Below are 24467 nucleotides of genomic sequence, written 5' to 3' on the forward strand. Positions count from 1 at the left end.
GCCTCCTGATGGCTTAGAAATGTGGAGGACGTAGCGTGTTCTGGACAGGGCCGGCCATATGAATGACATCTTTCTTTGAACCACCCCCACCTGCCCTTATGGGCACCCCCTTCAGGCGGGGCAAAGTAGGCTCTTGACATGCAACTAGCCCTTGGGAATGAGACCATGGATGTAAGGCAGACACATGGGGTGAGTTCATCAGTCTTATTATCCCCAGGTAACTGGTTACTTAGGTTATTCTTAGATAACTTATTATCCTTAGATAAAATGAAGCCCGCTTTAATAGATAAAGACAAGATGATGACATCCTTTGCATGTTTACTATGATATGGCAAAATTTTCCAAACCAGAGCCAATGTCCTTGGCTCTAGGCGAACCCCTTCCAAGCAATGCAAAGGACATTCCAAACATGACAATTAAGACAGTTCTTTATTTCTCTGACAGTGACTTCTTGAAGTGCACATATAATAAATAAATAGAAAATATATCTTTGTTCATAGTGAGGCCTACAAGAAATGTTTACATACAAACACTCTATACATCTAACTCCCGAAAAAGGACCAGCTATTTCGGCAGCAGGTAAAAGACAAGCATTTCAGAGGAGCATTGCTTTCCTTAAAGACCTAACTTACATCTTACAAACAGAAACAATAAGGAGAATAGTTTTCTAAGCAATAAGAAAATTGCTACCAAGAAAATGCCTAGATATTGGCTCTTGGTGAATGGTTTAGGAAAAAGTTTTATGTACAGATCCCGTACTGTGAAACATATGTACAACTCTGAGAACTTTCAAATAGATATTTTTTTAAAAATGAACTGAGCCAAAGACATTCAGCATTTCTGGCCACCTGAAAGTGATCACATCCTAAGTGGTTCACAGTGTGAGACCCTTGCATTAAAAGAGTGAAAACTCAACAAAACCGTGGACAAGGAGGACATGAGGTCATTGGAACTCTCCTCTGTCACCGCTAATCTCTCTGGAAGAGGTCCTTCCTGTGATTCTGGCCTTTGAATCGGCCATATCTTTAAAAGCAGAATCCAATGGTCACCTCCCAGCAGCTGAAAGATGTTTGGTGGGAAAGACCTCCCTGGCAGTTGGCTCCTACTTGGGGAATGGACTCTTGGACTGAGTCTCATGGGTGCAGCTGGGTGGAGGAAGCCAAGCAGGCCCTCTTTGAAGGAAAGAGTTTGTGGTTGGGGCAGGAAAGGGGATAAACGTAGTTCCTCATCACAAGACCCAGGGAGACCCCATCGCCTTCTGTGAGTATAAACCACAGATAGAGTTCTCCCTCTTCCAGGAGCTCTTTGGGCTCTCTCTCTAAGGTGGGCTAGGGAGAGAGAAGGGCATTTATCAGCAGCTCAGAGGGACTGGGGTGGACCCAATAGCTGTTCGGACACCCAAGATCAGCCAAATTGGCTGACCAGAAACACGGCTGGCCCTACCCCATCTGCTGGGCCGCACCTGTAGAGACGCTAGCACCGATGGCAGTTGCTGTGCACCCCGGCGGGGCTGACAGGTAGTGGACAAAGTGAAGGCCACGGGGACCGCCAACACCAAGGGGAAGGCGGGTTTGTGTGTGTGTGCACGGGAGCAGGAGGGAGACGGCGGCTCGTTGTCATTCTACTCTAATCATTTTCTTTCCTTCGAGGGGACTTGTCCCCATTTCCGGAAGCTGCTTCGGGGCTGTTGAGGCAGTGTGGTGTGGCAGCAAGGGCTGGGGGGGGGGGCTCCCCGGGCCCTCCCCTGGCCGTGTGGTTCTTTCCCGTCTCGGGGGCTCATTTTCCCCATCTGTTAAAATGAAGGCTTTGGACTAGATACTTTCTGTATTTCCAGCTCTGAAATCCCAGGCCGAGGGAGTGTAAGCACATCTAAGGTCTCCTGGAGCCCCTACTGCTCAGTCCCCTGGCTGAAGAGCAAATGAGGCCCCAAGGCAGGAGCTCACTTCCTTGACCTTCACTCCACTCTCCTGGAGTCAGAGGCAGGGCTGCGTGGGGAACGAGTTCCTCCGTGCTCTGGGCATAAGCTGCGAAGCCCATTGCTCCCTCTGACCACACTTCTCCATCATGAGTGGGCTGACAAGGAGTGGGCAAAGGGCAATGCCACAGTGATCAGCTTCAGCAGGTGGCAGCAGGCAGGGCCCAATCCCTCCCCGACCCACCCCAGGGGCTACCTCTCCCCTAACCAAAATGCGCCCAGCCTTCATTCCTGCAAGCGAGAAGCCTTCCTGACCCTCCCCTCTGAGATGGCACCAGTCTCCGTTTTACCTGCGTGATTTCTCTGCCTGGCGTTGCAGTGCACGTGGACCTGACTGCCCGCCCCACTGGATGCAGGCCCCTCGATCTAGGCATTCGTTCTCACCTCTCCATCCCATGTGCCCTGGGGCACCCAGCATCAGGGCTAGCAGAGGAAACGAATGTTTTCCTCTACTGTTGGGTTTCAGGTACCATGTGAAATGCTGCAGATTTCAGGGCTCTCACAGCTACGCGGGCCTTTGGGAGTCATCTAGTCCAAATCCAGATCTGCCCCCGTCTCCTGAAAGGTGGACACGGCCGGAGGCAGGGCTTGCCTCTTCCCCGAGGGTAGCCAGTTCTGCCCCAGCTCCTAATCCTGTGGGGCTGGCTCTTGCTCACAGGAGTGAAAATGTCCTCAAGGACAAGGAACCTACATTCACCACCGTCACTTGTCTGCTGCAGATCGTGGGCATCTGTAAATGACCAGCCCTCCAGGCTACCTCCTATCTGGGCTGGGGCTCCTGGCAAGGTGTATCTTTGCTGTCCGTAAAACCCAGGTCTCCTGATATGGTCCCCACACCCTAGTGAAGAGGCACAGATAGGAGAGAAGCCCCCAAGAGGCTGCAGGAAAGTGAAGGTTTCCAGCACTGCCCCAGGGGCTGCAGGTAGACACTTGAGTGGGGGCAGGTGGCAGCACCGGGTTCTCTAATATCCTTCCCTTGGCCCATTAGGGCCGACACATGGTCTTCCCAGGCAGCTGCTGGTAGGGGCTGGGGGACTCAGCCATCCCCCAGTGGTCTGCTGCCAAGAGTCACCATCATAGTCCACCATGAGGTGGCACCGGGCGGCAGCTGTCCTCACAGCTTCTTCTTCTTCACCACAGGGATGGGCACAACTTGGAAGATTTTGGCCTTGTGATCCTCAGTGTCCAGAGTCACCCAGATGGGCCGGAAGCTGCCTTTGAAGCCAACGAATGCCATTTGCTCTGAAAAGCAACAGTGAGCTTCCTGAGTAAACGCCCTGTGAGAGGACGGCTGCCCCGCCCCGTTCCAGGGCTCCCATCACCAGCCCCTGCCTGCACCAGGTACCGTACCCCCCAGACCCACTGCACTGTGGTCTCTTGGGAAGAGCTCTGTGTTCGGCTACTGCTGGTACCTGGCATGTGTTTGTATGGGGTATGCGGGGGCTCACCTGAGCCTCATGGCCACTAGACAGGGTGATGGCTTTGCTACAGACAGGGGAGCCATGCACAGCAGGAAATGGGGCAAAGCGTGAGGGAGGAGACTTCCTAGGAACCTGCCTACGTTCGAGCTGCCCCCGGGATCACCAGCAAGGCCCTGTCCTTCCCTGAAGCTCAGCGTTCCCATCCATCAAATGATGGCATTGATCTACAAGATCTCCTTCCGCTCTCTATCACTCTGTGGCTTTGAAGGAGTTCTGAGAGGAGAAGGAATTTGACCAAGAGTGTGGAGGCAGTGGTGCAGCCCAGATGAGAACTCGAAGCCCCCGAACCCCACACAGCACCTCCATCTTGCAGTTCAGAGCTTGACTATCCAAGGGGCATGGGAATCCACATCCACCCTCAGTCCATCCTGGCAGGAAACGTGCATTAATCACCACCGGGAAAGTGCCATTCAACTTCGGTCCCTTTACATGCATCAGTTTTTGGCAACCAGGGTCTTAATTTAAAAGACAGAGGCTCCAAAATGATTCCAGGACTTGGCTGGAAAGGATGCTTCTCTTTTCCTTATGTTCTCCTTTGGCTGGTTTGAGGGGTTTGCATTGCTTCTGGTTTTTCCCATCACCCCACAGATGGGCTTCTGATTTTGATATTTTCCATAGTGAGGACGGTGTCTAACTAAAAAGCCCAGCTTTGGGTTAAGAAGATTAGGATCCAAATCCTCACCTTAAACAAGTGGCTTGGCTGTGAAATTCTGGGTGTCCTCATCTTAAATGGTAATAGTACCTGCTGCACAGGTTATTAATAAGTGTAATACTTATTCATAAGTATTATTAATTAATAAGTGAGATACTTATGTTCTGCAAAAGTGCACGGCTAACCATTAAATAGCAGCAGTAATGGTCATGGTCATTATTGCCCGTGGAGCTGCTCTGCCTCCCACACAGCCTCCGTGAGGACTGTCCCTGAACCTAGTTTGTGTGATGATAATGGGTGCCATGCTGACATGTCCCTCCTGGATGGCTTTTTCCAGCCCAGCCAGCAAGCCTGTGCTAGGCTTCACCACCAGCTGCCTGGCCTTGGACAAGCCATGTGGGTTCTCTGGGCTCTAATTTTCTTCTCATCTACCTATCTCAGAGGAGCACATAAGAGTTTTGCAAGCTGCCAGGGACCGTCCACATGCTAGGCATCAGTTGGGATGTTGAGGAAGATGCAGGACCCCGGCCAGTCTGAGGAGCGGGAGCTGGGTAGGAGGGCTGAACTAAGCCACTTTTCTCATGATACTTTTGTTGGATAAATGGCCACCTTCAACTCTAGCAATTTTCTTTCAGTGTCTGGCAGCAAGTTATACTACATTTGCAGCAGTGCAGGGTGGGAAACAGGTGTCATCTTCCCGTCCATTCCAGTAGACCACTGGTTGTGTAGGGGATTCTGAGGTTGTACCCAATTAGTACAAAGCATGTTCTCAACTCAGCAAAAGATGAAAGCAACCTCCATGCCAGGCATTTGCCTTCTCTGGTTTTGGGGTCAATTTAAACCCCAGTTCAAACGCTTACCTTTCAACTTGAGACCCCTGTCTGCCCCAAGCTTTTCCAGCACTCTGGTCCACGGGCCTCTGGAGATGTATCTTCCCTTTGACACCATGAGCACTATGGAACTGTATAAGAAGAAACCGATTAGACCGGAGAGAGGTTGCAAATTGGAGCAAGTGGGCATGGGGAGGGATGCTGGGTTGTGCATGGTGGGACTGGAGTTGGCAGTGCCCAGATGCCTGGCCAGGAATTCAGGAAAGGGCAGCCTCTGCTGTGTGCCGAGCTGACCGGCTCTTTCCGTGTGATGACAGACATCCTGAGCTCCCTCCCACGCATCTGGCCACAGTTGGTGCCCACGGCCTTCTCCAAGCCTGGAGTCTGCTTGCCGCGTTTACTTGTCTCTCTCCAGACACAGGAGAGAATATAGGCAGAGCACAGCATGCCAGGGCTCGGCACGCAGGACTTCAATACGCATTTCTTCCCTTGAATGCTGTCAACCCCAGTTAGGTAGGACCAGATCGAAGTGGTGATGGAGAAAGGGATGAGAAAGAAGAGGCGAGGGAAGGAGGAGGGGAGTATCTGTCATATCATAAAGCCATCTAGGAGCGCCTGAAGGTTCTAGAAACCAGCTGCATTTGGCATCACCTGGGATTTCATTAGAACCACAGAATTCCTCCGCTGCAGACTTTCTGAATCAGAGTCTGCCTTTCTGCAAGATCTCCAGGTGATTGTGTATATGTTAAAGCTCAAGAGGCCCCAGGCTAGAGGATTTCTCTTGGAGCCCATCTTTCTTTTGCTGTCTTCTTTTGATGGACACAGGCTTAGTGTAGCTCAGAGCTAGCCTCCTCTGAGCTGCAGGAAGAGCATGGCCAGGTTGGAAGTGTTTCCGGGGAGAACACCATGTCGTTACCGTGATACTCAGGTTGTACCAAGAGCTCAGACTGACCTCTCATGTTCACGTCACCTCTCTCTGGTCAGGCAGAACAAGGTTACCGCCTCGATTTTGCAAATGGGGAGATTGAAGCAAATAGTTACCAAGTTATCTCAGAGGACCTACCGAAGGGAAATGTGCTTGAAAGAGGCAGAGGTTTGGAGCAACGTGCGTGCCCAGCCTGAAGGTCCCAAATTTCAAAAGTTTGACTTGGAAATAAGGAGTGTCTACTCCCTGGCATGGGATGATTCAGTCCAAAGTGCTGGGAACACAGCCGTCACAGTGGCAGACTCAGCACACTGGGCCAGACAGGAGCACGTGGGCACCTCCCCTGGGACTAGGAATGGGGCAGAAGCTCAGTGGGGCATCCAGTTCGTATCTCAAAGGAACTCTCTAACCACAGACCACAGTCCAGACACGGAAAAACTGTGACGGAATCTGGAACCCGTTGTTACCCCCATTTGTGTCCCACTGGGAGCAGCAAGAAAGATCATAAGATGCTAAGGGCTTGTGTGCAATAAGGAGAGCTGGGAAGAGAGCTGGGGCTGCCTCAGGCCCTGGAGGAGGCTGGAGAGGGAGGCCCAAAGGGTTGGTGGGGTGAGGTCCCTTAGGGAGAGACCGCTCATCGGAAACACATCCTCCACTCTAGATTCAGGATCTGTTCTCAGGAGGCTATTTCTGCGACGTTTCATTTCAGAACAAAAGCTAATGGTCCTTTGTTGGAGCTCAGCCAACAAAGGTGGTGGGGAATTAAAGATTGTTGCTAAGGAGGGGGGACACAGGTTTTCCCTGCATTTAAGAAGTTCAAACCAGCAGGCAATATGGAAGATGGGTGGGAGTTGGGGAGACTGTGCCAATGGTGCCGGTGATGACCAGCAAAGGCCTGGGCCGAGCAGCAGGAGAGAGGATGCTGTGGAGGGAACCAGTAGGCGAGCCGTAACGCAGGTGGAATTGACAGGCTGTGATGACAGCATGCGGAGGAAAGAGAGGAGTCAAACGGAATGCCCAGATTCTCGTCTGACTATCAGGGTGGATGGTGATGATTTAATCAAAACTGAAGGAGCAGGATGAGTGGCTGGTTTGGGAGGTTGAACACTTTAAAAGGCTGAGAACGCAGTTCCTTATAAGATGTCCAGGTGGCGTTCTCCAAGTAGCAGTTGGGTGGGAATGTCTGGCGCTCAGGAAAGAGATCCGGGCTGGAGATAGTAGCCACCAGCACTTGGATCATGTTGAAGGTGTGGGAGGGGATGAGATCACGCCGGGAGTGTAGTGAAGAGGAACAGGGCAGCCTTCCCATGTGCAGCGGGGCTGTCCCGTCAGCCTCCGCCTGACCTACATTCACTGCAGCCCGGCTCCAGCCCCAGAGTCCAGAGGTGAGGAAGCTCTCGTCCAGCACCCATGATTTGTGGGCAGGTTGTAGAGACCGCCTGAGCTTTTCCAGACTGATCTGTGATGAAGGCCTTTGTGACAGGGAGGGGGCCCTTGCCCAGGGGTCAGCCGGTTCCAGAAACAGAGGCACAGACTCACTTGTCAGGGATGGCTGCCATGTAGTTGAAAAGCTGCCATGGTATGCCCTGCAGAATGGCATTCCTGAAGCTCATGTGGCTCACCACGCGCCCTTGGTGCCCGTCAATCACCACCACCTGGATGCCATCCTCCGAGCTGGGGTACTTCTTCCCATCCACCTGCAGAGCCAGAACAACCCAGGTATGAGGCGGGGTGCCGAAGCCCCAAAGGTTCTCCTGCCTGGGGATTCCTAAGCAGACCCTGCAGCCAGCAGCTGCCTGTGCTGCTGTTCGAAGCATCAACTCCATTATCACTCCACTCCCTGTAGCCCTCAGCAGTGGGTGAAATAATGGCCCTGCAAAAGATATGTCCACCCGGAACCAGTGAAAGTGAACATGTCTGGAAATAGAATCTTTGCAGATGGAATTACGTTAAAGATTATTTGATGAAACCATTTGGATTTTTAGGGTGGGCCCTAAATCCAAAGATAGGTGCCCTTGCAAAAGAAAGGAAGGGGAGAGGTGAGACTCAGACAGGAGAAGAGGCCACATAAAGACAGAGATTAATGTGTCTGGAAGCCAAAGAATGCCCAGGAGTGCTGGCAGCCACCAGGAGTGAAAAGAGGCAGGGAGCAGATTCTCCCCTGAGCCCCCGGAGGAAACCACCCTTGCCAGCACCTTGCTCTTGGACTTCTGGCCTCCTGAACTGTGGGAATAACTTTTTCTTGTTTAATGCAAGCCACCCAGTGTGTAGTAATTTGATACAGCAGCCCCTGGACACAGTGTCACCTCTCAATGAGCAAACCTGAATCCTCCCGGGGCCAGGGGCGCTTACCTCGATGTAAGCTAAGTCATTCCAAAGGTGGAAGTAGTGCTGCTTGAAACTCTCCATCTTCACCTCCAAGAAATGGTCCTTTGTTTTCTGGAAAACATCAACCCCAATGCAATTGTCAGGTTTGGGTGGTCCTTCCCCTCCTCTTCCCGCATGCCCAGTCCCAGGAGATGGTTTGTGGAGCTGAGTGGCAGACCTAATTGGGTCTGGGCCAGATTGGGTGGCAAAGGGGTCCAGGCTTGCTGTCAGTCACTCACCAGCTGAGAACCGAAGAGCTTCTTGGGCATCGGCACGTCCACGACAGCCCTCTCAGCAAACCTGGGGTAGGCTGTGGCTGTGCAGTCACTGATGCCTGCGTCCTTTGGGATCAGAGCTTTAATCTTGATCCTCTCGCAGCCTTTCATGGAGCAGAAAGCAAACTTCTCTCTCTCGTTCTGAGCTTTCAGCTTCAGGAACAACAGCCTGCACACAGGGAGCGTTGCTGGACGTTTGCGTGGGCACTCAGAACCACCCCCTTCTCCTCCCACCCACTGAGACATTTACTATACGCTGGTCATGGCAGGTAGACCCAGACGCCTTACAGCATGGAACCACGTCTACCTACCACAGGGTTGTATGTAGCTGGAGAAATAAGGAACAAACGCATTGAAGAAAAAGCCGGTAAGAATGGCATTTCTATTCTGAGCATGTTTTATGTGCTAGGCCGTGCACATGTGGTAAATTGACATATTTAATCCTCAAACGATCCTGTCCAGTAGGTACTGTTGTCATCCTGAATTCTTAGATGGGAGAATGGTGGCTCAGAGAAGCAAAGTGACTTGCCCAGGACCACACAGCTGGGACGCAACAGAGCTGGGTTTTCCGTGCCCGCATCGCGCCTGGTAAGGAAATGTTCCGTCTTCCTTACTCTACTTTTCTCCATTTATTACAAACATTATTTTATACTTTATTAAAAATAGTCATGCCGGGCGCGGTGGCTCAAGCCTGTAATCCCAGCACTTTGGGAGGCTGAGGCGGGTGGATCACAAGGTCAAGAGATCGAGACCATCCTGGTCAACATGGTGAAACCCCGTCTCTACTAAAACTACAAAAAATTAGCTGGGCATGGTGGCGCATGCCTGTAATCCCAGCTACTCAGGAGGCTGAGGCAGGAGAATTTTCTGAACCCAGGAGGCGGAGGTTGCGGTGAGCCGAGATCGCGCCATTGCACTCCAGCCTGGGTAACAAGAGCGAAACTCCGTCTCAAAAAAAAAAGAAAAAAAAAAGGAAAAAAAAAAAAGTCATTATTATTGTAAAGGAAGCTAACCCAGTGTTACAGGAAGTCAGATTAAAAGGAAAACACAGTACCCACTTGGGATTCATTATTGCTCTTTCAGTGCAGAAAAGGCTGAACCCTGCATCTGAAACGTGGGAAGAAATGATACGGGGTGTCTAGCACCCATCCTGCTCTGGCAACCAAGCCTGCACTGAGCCCAGTCAGACTAGGGAGCTGGGTTTGCATCACAATGCCTTCACCCCCAAACCTGTGCCACACAGCTGCTCAGACCAGGGGCACACACTGGGCTCGCAGAGGGGCTGTGGATTGGCTACCCAGTAACCAAGATCCTCGCTTTCATGGGACCCAGCAGGTCTTGTCCAGTACTGACTGGTGCTTGAACTAAAAGACCACATGGAGTTGGGGCTGACAAGCTTGTTGTGCTGCTGAGAAATCGAGAGAGGAAGGCAGTTCGCAGCAAAGAGCTGAAACAAGAGGCCAAGCATGTGTAAGCATGTGTGCGCATGTGCGTGAAGGTGGGAGATGGAGACGCCGGGGTGGGCAGGCCGCTGCCTCCCTGCTGGCTTTGCTGTTTCCCCTACCTGAGCCCTTGAGGCCCAGGCAGGTTTTTATGTCTTCAGGGCCCCTTGGTTTTCTCTCTGTAGCACCTCCACTTATTCTGAGCTTCCTTGAGTGGCTGTATGTTTCAAGATATCCACATCAGGTGATCTCAGAATAAAGCAGAAACTGACTTACTGAGTTAGAGGCTGCTGCTCAGGGCTGAGAGCAGAGCAGCCCCGTCTGCGTTCCATGCCCTGCATGGTGGGGATGCTGGGGAGGCAGGTGAGCACCCACTTTGAACAGCTTAGGAGGAAGGCAGTTCACTGCCACCCATGGTCACATCTCGCTGGAGGCCCCCAACATGATCCAAACCACTCCTGGGACCAAGGCACAGACATGGGATTGGCCCTGAGGCTTCCGCACAAAACTTAACAGTATTCAGGTTTCCTTGTTGCCATTATATATCAGATAATCTAAACCGGGAGGAACGTACACGACCATCCAGCCCATGCTAGATAGCAGCTGCCTTCCTTAATCCTGACTTGTAACTTGGATGCATGCCAGCTGGCTGAACTGCAAGGCCCTGGGAGGCATGAAAGGGGCAGGGGCTGGGCATCTGCCAGCCCAGTGCTCAGACCCTGGCTCTGACCAGGTAATGTGGCAGAGCAGCGCTCCTGATGGCCATGCACCTTAAATAACATGCTTGTTTATAATTTAGTAAGAATCATTATAATAATTCACTGAGATGGTGTTAAGCAAACTTAGCTATCCAGAACACAGCTACAATCAATTAACAGTTTTGGTTTTTTTTTTTTTTTTTTTTTTTTTCTTTGAGACAGTCCCCCTCTGTTACCTGTCACCAGGTACCAGGCTGGAGTGCAGTGGCGTGATCTCAGCTCACTGCAACCTCCGCCTCCCAGGTTCAAGCAATTCTCCTGCCTCAGTCTCCCAAGTAGCTGGGACTATAGGTACCTGCCACCACGCTCAGCTAGTTTTTATATTTTTTAGTAGAGACAGGGTTTCACCGTGTTGGCCAGGATGGTCTCAATCTCTTGACCTTGTGATCTGCCCGCCTCAGCCTCCCAAAGCACTGGGATTACAGGCGTGAGCCGCCGCACCCAGCCAACAGTTTTTTTTTAACTTGGAAAAATTGAGAGATGATTCAGAGCTTATATATTTCACACTTTGAAACCCCCTCCCTTTTAGCCGACTTATTTTAATTTTCCCCCTAATTATAGCAAACTGGTTGTTAACTATCCTAGTCCATAGATTATTAGAAGGTAGCGGCTAAAGGCAGGTGCTCTGAATCTAAGCAATAACAAATGCATAAGGCAGAAAGATGTTTAAAAGCCCAAGAGTTTGCAGCCCTTCTCCATAAGAAACAGACTCCCTATAACCGAACTCCTAGTTCCTAAGAGCATGGCTGAATTGAAACACAACCTAATGATCAGGAGGCATAGGGCTAGGCTAAGCTACCAACCAAAAGGTTGCCTTATGCAGCAAAATGCGCTTAAGTTGACAAGCGGACAAGCCTTAGATTTTTTAAGACTTTGATCAAAGAGGTTCAACGTATTTCGTGGAAGTTTCCATTTGAAAAATTCGCATCTTTTGAACATTTCAGAAAATATGCACGGATGGTATCACAGGGACTTTACCTTATCAGCATCTGTTTTTTTAACCACAATATTTCCTAGTGGTATGTGCAGCGCATCTCATGCTCCTCCTCCGGCTTTCATTTGGGAGGATTTTCCTAAATTCTCCTGGCCCCTGGTCCTTCCCCTCATCTGCTTCTTCCCAGGGAAGTGAGTGTCGCATATAATTGGTTAGTTTTGGGTATTTGGCTCAGCCCGTAGAGCAGGGGCACTCTGGTCTGCCTTCCGTGCTCTGAGGTTGTGGGACTGGTCCCTACGTGGGGAGTCTGTCATTGCTCAGTGCTATGGGGGCTGGAGAGGTAAAGCTGGGGACCATATTGGGAAGCTCTGTTCCCCAGCAGCTTTATCATCAATGAAATGGATCGCTTCCTCTTCACCTGCCAGCATGTCTGCCCCCCGCCGGCTTCGAGTTTGTGGGGGGAAAGGGGTGTTTTTTGGGATGTTTTTTATTGCCCTTCCATCCCAACATTTTACTTATACTTTTGATTTTCAAATTTTAATTTGCCCTTAAGCAAATTGATGGAGCCATAAATAAGACACATCACCTGTTATCAATTTCCTTATCATTGACTTCCAGATTAGAATAGAAAGCTGGCCATGAAATGATCTTTGATCCTTACTCCTCACAGTTTGCTATCAATAGCCTCATGGCTGTGAAGCTGGGTTGGCATTCTTAAGATATTAGACTAGGGCCGGGCGTGGTGGCTCAGACCTGTAATCCAAGCACTCTGGAGGCCAAGGCGGGTGGATCACCTGAGGCCAGGAGTTCAAGACCAGCCTGACCAACATGGTGAAACCCCATCTTTAAAAAAAAAAAAAAAGATATTAGACTAAATTTCTTTTTAAGAGAGGGGACCAAAGAACTCCCAGGAACAGATATTCTGTTTCTATTATATCTCTATTGAATAGAACCTAGTGCAGGTTAGCAAAAGGGTGAGGGTTTTGAAGACAGATCCAGCTGGGTCAACTTTATGCTCCGGTCTCAGGAAGTCTCCTATTTTCCCTGTGCCTTCTTTGCCCATCTCTTCTTCTTTTTTTTTTTTTAGATGGAGTCTCATTCTGTCACCCAGGCTGGAGTGCAGTGGCGCTACCTTAGCTCACCGAGATCTCTGCCTCTCAGGTTCAAGTGATCCTCCTGCCTCAGCCACCTGAGTAGCTGGGATTACAGGTGCATACCACCACGCTCAGCTAGTTTTTGTATTTTTAGTAGAGATGGGGTTTCACTATGTTGGCCAGGCTGGTCTCGAACTCCTGACCTTATGATCCACCCACTACGAGTCCCAGCTTGTAGCTGGGACTACAAGTACCCACCACCACGCCTAGCTTTTTTGTACTTTTAGTAGAGATTTAGTAGGGATTTAATAGGGATTTCACCACGTTGGCCAGGATGGTCTTGATCTCCTGACTTTAAGATCTACCCGCCTCGGCCTCCTTAAAGTGCTGGGATTTCAGGCGTGAGCCACCGTGCCCAGCTCCTAATCTCTTAATCCTCTGCTCCAAGTGGGTTGTGAGGATTTGAGATAATGCACCATATTTTCTGGATTCTAAGATTTACTGCCTTCACTTTTTTTCCTGAAATACATAAATTCCCCACAATTCACATGTATATTTAATAGAGTGTTTATTTCACTTTTAAAGCTTAAGAGCTTTAAAAATATTGGCCAGATGCGGTGGCTTATGCCTAGAAAAGTGTCTTACGTTAACTGGCATTAACTACCTTGTTCTTAGGATTGCTGGAAAGGCCAGGTGGACAAGGTGAGGTCCAGCCGCTTTCCTGCAGCCACGTGGCCACCCACTCACCCTGAGTCCTCGTCCCAGTAGTAGTGGCTCCTGCCGGGATAACTCTGCTCCACTTTGTCCATCTGCAAGGTCCTCACGAAGACGCCCGTCTTGGACGTTTGCTTCAGCAGGCGATTGTGAACGTCCGACAGGATGGAGAAGGTGGTGCCTCGCGGGTAGCAGAGCCCCACTCGAATCCAGTCGCCCCTAGGATGGGAAGTAGAGTCAGGTTACAAACAAGGGTGTCCAGGCCACGGGGCCTTTGGGACATGCCTCAGAGAAAGAGACCAAAAAATCTCCACCAAATGACACCTCCATTTTCGTATGGGAAATTTTGAAAGAACATTTGCTGTTGTGGTGACCAAGTTGCAGTGTTCAAGGAGAGAACGAGAGACAGTGTCTGCCCGTGAGCAGAGAGTCTGCATGTTTCACTCATGTGTCTCCAGGGCCAACAACCGGGGTGCTCCCTGTGGAAGTTTGGGAAAAAGACATTCTTTTTGTAGCTAAAGAGCACAGGATCCGAAGGACCTAGGCTCAGCCCCTTCCGGGTCCCAGCTTGATTGTAGGGCCCATTTCATCTCTTCCATCTCATTTCCCACAACTGATAAATGTCTGTCTCACAGGAATACTGTGACAAGTAAATAACATGCATAGAAAATATTGAATCTAAACATATGAAGCCCTATCCAGATGACCTTGGTGTCATCACTTTGTCTGGTAGAGCCTCATTTCCCTCTCTGTAGAATGGTAACAGCAATACCCAGATATTTTTGCCATCTATCAAGCACTTGCTAATGCCAGGTGCTGCGTGCCCGTCAGACAGTATCTCCCTCCATCCTCATTGCACTTCTACAAGGTAACACTATCCGCAACTCAAAGATCAAGGAACTCGGGCTCAAGAGGTCAACCCTGCCCAAGGTCACCCATGCTGGTGCAGGGGCTTGGCCTGTGTCCTTTAATTCTTGGGTGATGTCAACCCCTCTAGGTGCTCCTGCAGAGATCACACGGGCTAGCCTATGGTTCTGTGAGAGGCAAGTCCAGGACTTTGCAAAAAAAGCCTTCGGTATCAGCCTTGAAACCAGCCAGAGCAGCTGCCCCTGGATCTCCCTGCTCCTGGCCGGACACCCACTCACTTGTTGAAGTTGATGAGCCAGATGGCGAGTTCGGCAGGGGCCGTCTGGTCCCAGTGGATGGTGTAGCCCTTCTGCAGGGTGACGACTGGCTGGTACTGCTGGTAATGGGTGCTCCTCGTGAGCGCCCCCTCCAGGTAGAGAGGGTGGCTGGGGAAGTCATTCTTGATGATCTTCATTCGCAGGTTACTGGTCTTGTAGGCTTGAATGTACATCTTTTAAAACCCAAAAAGGAAACACACAATGAGGCTATTAATTACGAAGGGTTATTCCAAGAGTGTCTGGTTAATATCTGACTATGGACTGCACTTTCAAAGCCACTTTCTCTTTACAGAACCCTTTTTAGAAGGCTTGAATGAAAGAAAGGCCAAATAAGGGGACATCTTTTCCTGCTGGCAGAGGCAGAGCCAGCCTTGCTGTGTAATCTAGCTAATGTTTTCTGTGCATCTTCATAAAAGTGCTCTGCTGAGTTTCCAGTGGAAATTTGAGAAAAGTCTGCGTAATAGTCGGATGGCAAATTCTGGACAAAGGACAGAGATGTGGACGGGGGAGGAAGGGAATGAGAGGCAGGGAGAACTTTTATAATTCTGCCCTAAAATGCAGCTCACCTGTAACTGGCAGTTGCTGTGCCTGCCTCTCAGGGAGCGCCTGGGTGTGTTGGCCGGCTTCTCCCTCCTACTCCCCCTCAGTCTCTGGCCCCTGAGGCCAGTCCTTGTGGTGCCACAACACACTGGATGAATAAAAGGTGCCTCATTTCAGAGGGAAAACTGAAAGCCAGACTGCCAGCCATTGAGTTCCAGGGACCTTACAGCCTGGATGCTTTAGCCCAGCATTGGTTTAAAACACTGCATCCTGTTTTATGGCACATCCTAAATTCATAAGACAATATCCCCTTAACTGTGGCCAAGAGCGACAATCACACCCATGTGCCATGATGTCGTGCTTTCGGAAGGAAGTGGTTCTCTTCCCCTCTAGTTTTATCACATATAAGATTAAAAGAGAAGCTTCAACCCTGCCCATCTGAGGAAACTGTCCTGAGTATAAGACGTAAAAGGTCCATTGAAGCATTTTTATTTATTTATTTATTTATTTACTTACTTATTTATAAAGACAGGGTTTCACCATGTTGGTCAGGCTGGTCTTGAACTCCCGACCTCAGGTGATCCACCCGCCTTGGCCTCCAAAGTGCTTGGATTACAGGCGTGAGCCACCACGCCCGGCCCATTGAAGCATTTTGAAAGATGTAAAGTGAAGGAAAAATATTATTAACCAGTTGCCAGTTATGATAACCTGGCAAGCTCTAACAATGTTTTGGTTTTTTCACAGAAGATAAGCAACATATCAGAAAGTGTGGGAAGGAAAATCTCGGCGCCCTATGGGATACCAGACCTTGAGCTGAGGCTGCGTAATGCTGAAAGTGTGGATGCCGGGCTTGAGGGTTTGGTCATCCTGCAATTACTCAGGGCATGACTCCCCTCCATCAGCTCTCTTCTGACTCCTAGCGTCCTCAGACCATCACATCCGCCACTCACTCCCATTAGCGCCTTGGCCCTTCCCCTGCGCACACCTGCCGCAGAAGCCTCGCCCTGGCTCATGACACAGCTCCACCTCTCCCAGGGCTCTTGAGCAGGGCTGAGAAAACCCCACAGCCTGGGAGAGAGCTGCCTCTGCAGATGCACCGTCTCCAGTCTCCACTGTGCTTTCAACACTGCCAGGCGCTCCTTCTACAAGCCTCTTGTCAACATTTTCCACTCTCTGCAGCAGCTCTTCCAAATCTGTATCACTCTCTGGAGGCTTTTTCTCAAGCTCAGTCCCCTAATTCTCAGCGCATGACATCACCTTCTACTGCAGAGGGAAACGCCCTCAGCTTCCTGCCCTCTGCCCCATCTTCCTCTGGTCCTCCTTCCTGCTAAATGCTAGCCCTGCCACCTCCTCTGGCACCTCCTCCCCCAGCTGCACCCTGTGCCCCCTTCACCCCATGGCCCTTTTGCTTCAGCCTGACACCATCTCCCTCTCCTATCACTCCTCCACCCCAAACCACCATTCAGCTCTTTTCCAGCACCCCAATTCCTGACGTCCACAGTGGTGACAACAGTGCCCGCCTTGTAGCATAGCTGTGAAGACAGTGTCTTCATTCATACATGTTCCCTTCACTCCCTGAGATGACATGGCTCACTATGAACCTGACAGTTCATTCTCTCAGGCCTCTCTCCGTTTACCCATTTATTAATTAGTCATTCATCAAAATACTAGAAATAATAATATAACAATAGCTAACTAATATTTTCAGTTCTGTCCCATTCTAGGCACCGTCTAGACCTGCCCTGTCCCTCATGTGGCCACTGAGCACTGGACATGTGGCCAGTGTGATTCAGGATCTGAATTTTAAACTTTAATACATTTAAATTTCAAAACAAAAGCAATGCATTTTTCCTATCCCATTACTCTTGATTTGATCGTTACACGTTATATACATATATCAAAATATCACGCATGCTCCAAGAGAATAGACTATGATATAGCAATAAAAATGCAAAACTAAATTAAAAATAAAACATTCGCATTGAACACAACGTTAGTTTCAGTAGGACTGCACTTCCCTTTGTTGAAAATTGAGTGGGCTGAGTATAAAACATACGGTAGATTTTGAAGACTTAGGAAAAACAAGAAGGGTTTAATGATTTTCTACACTGATTCATGTTAAGATGATAGTATTCTGAATAGAATTAAAGTATTACAATTGTTTCTTTTTACTTTTTTTTTTTTTTTTTTAAAAGACGGGGTTTCACCATGTTGGTCAGGCTGGTCTTGAACTCCTGACCTCAGGTGATCCACCCGCCTTGGCCTCCAAAGTGCTTGGATTACAGGTGTAAGCCACCACGCCCGGCCTCTTTTTACTTTTTAAGATGCCTACCAGAAAATTTAAGAATACATGTGTGACTTGCATTACATTTCTATTGGGATAGGGCTGGTCAAACACTTTACATGCATCTTCTGAAGCCATCCCCAAAATCTCACTAGGAAAGTTCAATGATTATCCCAGTTTTACGGATGAGGAAACTGAGGTTCCACAAGTCTGGGTAATTTGTCCAAGGTCCAATGGTAAGTGTTGGAGCCTGACTTGAATCTAGGCATTGGACCCAGAGGGTTCTTTTCTCTATGCATTTTGCTTACCGAGTGTTTTGACTTGAACTTTGTAAAAATCCTACTGGGTAAGAGGAAAAGTTAAAAAGAAAAAAGAGATTCTGTATCTTTCTGGCCTGAAACGGAGCCAGGCACACAGTAGACACTCACTGAATGCTAGCTGCATGAGCGAATGAGTGAGCGACCGGCCCCCAGAAAGGTGTCCCCACCTGTGCATAGCGACCGCTGCAGACGGCTCCTCTCCAGTCCGGGACGTTGATGCAGTCTGGGTGCCGGACCAGCCAGTTGTCATCCTTCGTGAGGTAGGAGCCTGGGTACTCGGACACGGAGCCATCGACGTCATGGAACACAGATGTCTTATCCCCATCCATGTCCAGCTGGTTGAACCAGGGCCCAGGCTCTCCGAAGAACACTCTGGAAGTAATCTAAACAGAGCCCAGGAAAGTTAGGCAGGGCTGGAAGGTGAAAGGAAACTGCAGCCGTCATCAGGCCAGGGCGAGGTTTCCGATTTCCACTGACATTACAAGCCAGCCAAAGCAAAGATGCTCTCGGGCACAGTGAGAAACCGCATGGCTGACCCCTCCGATGCAGCCAGAGTAACAGTCAAAGGTTCACCGTGCCTCAACTCCCAGACCTAGCACATGCTCTTGGCCTCTGCTCACTGGTGGGCTGGCTGCTGTGGGTGAGCGTGGAGCCTGCTCTGAAACACAGGTTTCACCGATGGCTAGGAGGGAGGAGGGGGACTGAGGACTGCGTGTGTGTGTGTGAGAGAGGTGGTAGTGATGTATGAGAAAGGGCACACACACACACGGGAGCATCTGTGTGCAAGAGAAAATGTGTGTGTGGCATGTTGCAGGAAGACAGTTTTGTCACATGAGCCCTCGCAGACTTCCATGACTGACCTCTTTCGGGCCCTCAGTCTCCTGAGTAAAGACATTAAGTAATTTCAGTTTCACATCTTCTCCCTGAGCCTGCCAGGAACTGGGCAAACAGGCAAAAGGCAAGAGCAGGGAGGAGCAGGAGGGGAAAGTCTGGGAATCCGTAACCCGAAGGAAGTGCACAGGAGGCCTGGCCCCGCCTGGTCTCACGGGGCAGCCCTTGGTCCTGATCTAACCCTCAGCTCGTCTTCTGCCCTCTCTGTCTAGGGCAAGGAGGCCTCTGTTTATAGTCTGCCCTTGGGGAGAGATTAAACAGAACACCATCAGTTAAGACTTCCCTTGGAAACTGTGGGGCTTGTTAGATTCTTCGTGCCAACACAGGTGGCCTGGTCAGAAGACTCAGTTTGTCAAAGTCAAGACCCTTGGAGGTACGGCCTAGGAAACTCGACCCGCACATCGGCTCCCTCCTGAGGCCCGCCTGGGTTTTCAGCAGGGAGTGAGCAAGCGGGCATTTACCCAGACCTGACCTGTGGGGCAACTTATGCTTGTACTTTTCCAGTTTGGATGCAGAACAAACTGGGACATGGCCCAGCCTCGTTGGAGGAGGCTTTTCAACCCCTGTGGTGGTGGCAGTAGCTCAAACTCTGGGCCCCGGGAGACTTGTGAATCACCATCCAAAGTCTGGGTTTGCCGGGAGTCGGCCCTGGCGCCTCACTCACCGGAACGTCCTCAAAGGCAATGCCGGTCACGTTGTTGTGGGGGCAGCTCTGCCAGGCATTGTTCAGGCGGAAGGCCAGGGCGCTGGTGTGCCGGCCCTCCAGGGCCACGAACTTTCGGAAAGTGCAGTTTTGGATGTTGATGGGGCCGTCATAGAACTGAATTCCTCTAATTGGAAAATTCCTATGGAGTTAAGTAAGATGTCAGTCTAAATGCCATGTTGTTTTGAGGTGAACCGTAGCAGAGACTTCCTGGGCAAAGCCATTCCTGATCCCCACCTCTAGCAACTGCCTCTGGCCCAGATCATGATTGCTTCATTAGTTCATTAATTTATTCATTAATTGAAAGCATGTATAAACAGTGTCAATGGATGACTGCCTGATGAATGGATGGATGGATGAGTGGATGGATGGGTGGATGAATATCCATCTAGTTGCTGGTTTGGAGTTTGGAGAATGGTCCTGTGTTTCAACATTTCCCCCAATTTTTCAATTATATAAAGAGTCATTGGGTAAATACTGTAAATACCACGACCAATATTGTGTTTCTTGGGAAGGCAGAGCTGTTAGTCATTATCGCCTTAGTTTCAGTTGCTTTAACAATTTAATCAGATTAAGAACCACATGAGTTTCTCCTCTGTGAGTAAGCCTTTCACACTGGCAGTGTGCTGGCTTTGGGAAATGGGGGAAAAGGACACAGAATGGAAGGTGATTAACGTGTTAAAAGTAATTGTAAGGCAACATTTTCGGCACCCCTGGGCAAAGGGGAGGTCCCACTGGAAAGCAAGGCTGTGGACTGACAGAGAACCCCAAGAAGGCCCTGAGACCCAGAAGGAGGTGGGAAGAGGCAACAGGCTTGGAGATGGAGGCAGGAGAGACTGGACAAGAGCTGGCAACTTGAAGATTTTGCCTTGGCCTAGCACAGAGTAGGTAGCTCAGGCACACTCTCCCATTGCCTCAGACTCCCGAGCACGGCACGGGAAGCGAGGGTCTGCAGGGCCGGCTGGGCTTCCTGGTGGCCTTTCTTGGGCCGGGCCCCAGTCTAGGCTTGCTCCTTCTCCAAATCCAACATGTATGCTTGTGCTGGTGTCTCTACATCTGGGTCAGGCCCGTTCTCTTCCACAGCAAATATAAATAAGAAAAGGGAGAATAATGGAAAAAGAAGCAGAAAAAGTATCTGCCCACAGGGAGAGGCCACACTCCAGCTGTCCCCGATGTTCAGCCCTGCGCTCCCTTCCATTCCAATATGGTTCGTGGAGGAAGTCCTAGGCACAGCAGTCACGGTAACATGCCTTCATGGGCACCAAAGACTCTTTGCATTTCTACATTTGTATGTTTATAACTGATTCACATCATGGCCTTGAATCCTGACTCTCATGGGGTGGCTCCATGCATTTCTTCATTTCACAGATTTTAGGGGCAGTCCATTTTTACTAGCTCTATATTTAGGTTTTGCACTTCAGGCCCTGACTCAGCTCTGTACAAGATGGATCAGTCAGGATTAGGACTGCAGATGCGATTTGAGGAACCTGCCTCTGTCCCACAGGCTTCCATAAACAGGGTCACCTCTGGAAGTCATCGGAGCATTCTGGCCCTGGGAGGCTGGTAACCCTTGGCAAAGAAATGCTGAACATGCAGGGTCACGCATGCAAATGCTGAAAGGGACTGCTCCATCACTGAGGTCACACAGAAGGAAGGGCTTCTCACCAGCTTGCGCTGAAGGAGATCATGATTTTGCCTTTGCAACGTCTTTTCCACGTCCACTTGTGCTGGGAGTTTTAGGTCTATGTGTATTTAGTGTCCTGGCTCTAATAGAAATTATGTCTTCCTAGAGGAAGAGTAGGAAGTTCAGGGAGATAAGAAGGGCTGATCTTATCACCAGGAGCACAGGGACCAGCGTGCTACTCACAGGCTCTGAGCCTTGCTCTCCGGCTTGAATTCACATCTGAGCAGAAACACGAGCAGAAGAAGGAAAACTGCCTCACCACTGACCCAGCCTGTGGCTTTCCAAGAAATTGACCGAGTCCATTTTCCCTGTTTGCTCATCAACTTTCCACGTCACCCACTCACTCTCCACCCTTGTGCTTAACGTCTGACCTTCATTTAAACTCCCCCAGCTGCAGAGCCCAGGACTCCTTAGGACAGTCCACTTTTCTGTTGTTGAGGATGTCTGATTGTTAAAAAGATCCATCCTTCTTGCATGAAACCAACCCTAACCCACAGGGCCATGTAGAATGAGTCTCACCCCCAATGTGCACAGCAGCTCTGAGGACATATAACAACATCCCTCATGTGGTCCCTAAAGTGATGCTCCGTCTCCTGGTTGAAGACCCCAATCTGCATGTGACATGGCTTTGGCTTTTGTCACCCTCCTGGTTATTCTAAGTGTGCTTTGTCCTGTCTCTGTCACTGTGCCATCTTCAGGAGTGGATGAAACACTCCAAGTGAGTCTGCTGTCATAGAAGAGGACTCAACAGTCCCTGATCCCAGACACCAAATTCCCATTAACAAAGCCCAGGAACGCACTACGCATTTTGATGGCCACATCACCCCGTTGCTCATATTCAACACAGCTTTTTGACTTCTGTCTCCCCACTTCTGATTTCATCCCTTAATTGTTAGTCTCAGTCACCTCAGTGATTCCTCTGGCTGGTAGAGGACAGAAGAATTCACAGTCAACAGGTAGAAACTACCCATTAACTTTTTCCCTTCCATCACAGCCGCTTAGGCTAAGCCATGCAGAACAAGGAGCTAGCAGGGTTGCAAACCTACTGGCCTATAGGGAGGGTCCTTCCGCTGTGGTCCAAGCCGCCGGGGCCCCAGATCCTGTTGTCCATCATTTCTGTCCCCACGTTGCCGCTCTCGCCAACAAACAAGCTGTTCTTGATCTCCTGCTTGGAGCCTTCATCATACGGGAAGGTTCCACCGCTGTAGAGAGAAAACGTTTGAGGTGAGCTGTCCAGAGACAAGATCCCACAGAGGGCTGAGCACAATGACAGTTGCCCTTACCTGGCCAGGGTCAGGCCGATGCCATTGTCAGCAAACCTGTGGATGAGAGCAGATTGACAGTCAGAGCATGCCGTGGCTTCACATTCAGTGGAGTCGTGGAGATGACTCTTCCCTGTCCGTGGAGTCATACTGAACACGGTGCAGAGGAAGGAGTCTCTACGTGAGCAGAGGGGTTGCTCAGGAAGTTGTGACTCCCCTGTTCTGAGCAGGAAGGGGATGTTCTGGGTCCCCTCCCACTCCGACTCTGACTCTAGAGAGAAAAGAGTGACCCCGGCGTCTCCCCACGTTGAATGGTATTCACAGCAGGCAGACTGGGCTCACATGCCTCCCTCTGCAGCCCCCATCCTCTATGACTCCAGGCCTTAGTTTGAGGTTGGATCAGGAGACCTTCAAGGGCCTTCCGCTCTCAGGACCAGCACCACAGAAAGTGGAATATGAGACTGGACTTCTATTTTTTTTCTTTTACCATCTTCACTGCTGTTTCAGCCATAGAGAGAAGCACCAATAGCTACTTTTCAAGTTTCCAGGAAGTCAGGCAGATGATGGCCCTGAGAAGGGCAGAAATCATTTTGCAATTGCACTGGGGCCATCTCATCAGCTCCCTTTCACCTTTTTTTAGGGGTCAGATGAGCATGCTCCGGGGGGCCATGTGATTGTGAGGGACAAAGGTTTACACAGAATCCTGATCTGAGCCTTCGGTCCGTGCTACCACAGACTTTAGGGCCAAATACAGCGGCCACCTTCACTTCCTGTGTCCAGGGGTAGATTTAACTGGTCTCCACGCCTCTGCTTCTCCCATCTGTCCTGTCCACCCTGCCAGGCTCATCTCAGTACCATTCTCACCAACCTTTCTGCTCCCTAAAATTTCTGTGGCTTTTTATCCTCCATAGACCCAAGCTCCAGGGCCGGGTGAATCCACCCAGCTGCACCAGGCTGGTCCCAGTGGCCAGGACGCTCTCTAGTGCCCAGTGTGCGTTTTCATACCCTGCCCACCCTCTTTCAGGACACATGGAACTTTTTCTTCTTCCAAAGCCCATTTAGTTCAAATCCATCATTCCAGGCCTATTATTAGGTCATCATCTTCTCCGTTTATTTCCAAAACTTCCTGAGTCTTGTCTTCCAGACTCCTCCACGGCTTTTCTTCACTGCTTCTGTCCCTCAGTGCTCAGCTCTTGGTCCCCTCATTCACCACTGTGTCCCTGGTAATGTCACAGAGTCTCATAGTTCCCATGCCCACCGACCCACTGATGACTCCGAAATCAGGCACTTTTCCCGCCTGCACTTCCCCAATTTGAGACCTTCCCGGTAAATGTCTCATGAGCATCTTGAACTTGGCATGTCTGAAACAACACAATTATCTTCGATCCAAGCCCGTTCCCTATTCCAAAGGCTCAGTTCCAACCAAGCTCTCATGACCTGCAGTCCTCTCTCAGTAGTATCCTCGATGGCCTTCCTGCCTCCAGGAGTGCCCCTCCCATCCCTGCCTGCAGCCAGTGTATGTTATAGGGTGACCTTCCTGACATGGCTACAACGGCCAAACACACCAGTCCTTGAAGGGATCCCGATCCTCTGTCAGTCCCTGACTGTGCCAACCTTGTGCATGTGTAGGACCACAGCCTTGGTGCCAGCCAGCTCCTGGGCCACCGTGGAATGAATCTGGTGGAGGATTAAAAGATACACCCACTTTGGCAGGAGGGGTCATCACAGTTTTTCTTGCTGCCCTAAATCTGGCATTTACCATCTCCTTAGGAACCCAAACTCTGAGATGCCCAACAACCAGAACCAAGAAATTTACCAAACTTAGGATATTGCAAGGAATTTTAGCACTGACATCATCTAGTTTCTCTTCAACCCAGGGCTTCCACCCACCTTCTGCATAGTGCCCCTCCCAAGGATGCTGTAGGGTTTGCTCTAGGGATGAGCAGCCTGGCAGCTTACCTATGGACTGGTCTCTCACGTGGTAGGAAGGCTCTTCCTTCTCCAGAGCGGACACCAGCCCCATGCCTATCACTTCTGCCCCCTAGAGCCAATCAGAACCAGCCTGCCCCCTTCCCCTAAATGCCCTTCAGAAACCCAGAATCAGCTCTCTTCTTTCCCTTCCCTTCTTCTTAAAATGAATGACTTCTCTTCT

The 24467-nt window shown here is 50.2% G+C and overlaps 1 protein-coding gene and 1 long non-coding RNA gene across 3 annotated transcripts in view; one reads left to right on the forward strand and one right to left on the reverse strand.

The window, feature by feature from the left end:
* Positions 1-301: 301 nt before the first annotated feature.
* The window catches only part of LOC108289667 (cell migration inducing hyaluronidase 1), a 177089-nt gene continuing 152923 nt past the window's right edge, over positions 302-24467 (reverse strand). The window contains exons 20-30 of one of the 2 annotated variants that reach the window (XM_037731596.1): positions 22337-22372; positions 22100-22255; positions 19331-19511; positions 17943-18158; positions 14593-14804; positions 13481-13666; positions 8470-8674; positions 8216-8302; positions 7403-7560; positions 4969-5069; positions 302-3217 (exon numbers count right to left, since the gene is read on the reverse strand). In XM_037731596.1, coding sequence (XP_037587524.1) covers positions 3090-3217; positions 4969-5069; positions 7403-7560; positions 8216-8302; positions 8470-8674; positions 13481-13666; positions 14593-14804; positions 17943-18158; positions 19331-19511; positions 22100-22255; positions 22337-22372 — 1666 coding nt within the window. In that variant the 3' untranslated portion in view covers positions 302-3089. The remainder of the gene's footprint in view (positions 3218-4968; positions 5070-7402; positions 7561-8215; positions 8303-8469; positions 8675-13480; positions 13667-14592; positions 14805-17942; positions 18159-19330; positions 19512-22099; positions 22256-22336; positions 22373-24467) is intronic. The other variant, XM_017509183.2, reaches the window with a different exon arrangement.
* On the forward strand, positions 12813-14507 carry LOC119468307. Its single transcript, XR_005196975.1, has 2 exons — positions 12813-12848; positions 13409-14507. It is a non-coding gene; the product is annotated as an uncharacterized LOC119468307 (long non-coding RNA).

This window comes from Cebus imitator, unplaced genomic scaffold (genome assembly GCF_001604975.1).
Source record: "Cebus imitator isolate Cc_AM_T3 unplaced genomic scaffold, Cebus_imitator-1.0 Scaffold410, whole genome shotgun sequence".
NCBI classification, from domain to species: domain Eukaryota; kingdom Metazoa; phylum Chordata; class Mammalia; order Primates; family Cebidae; genus Cebus; species Cebus imitator.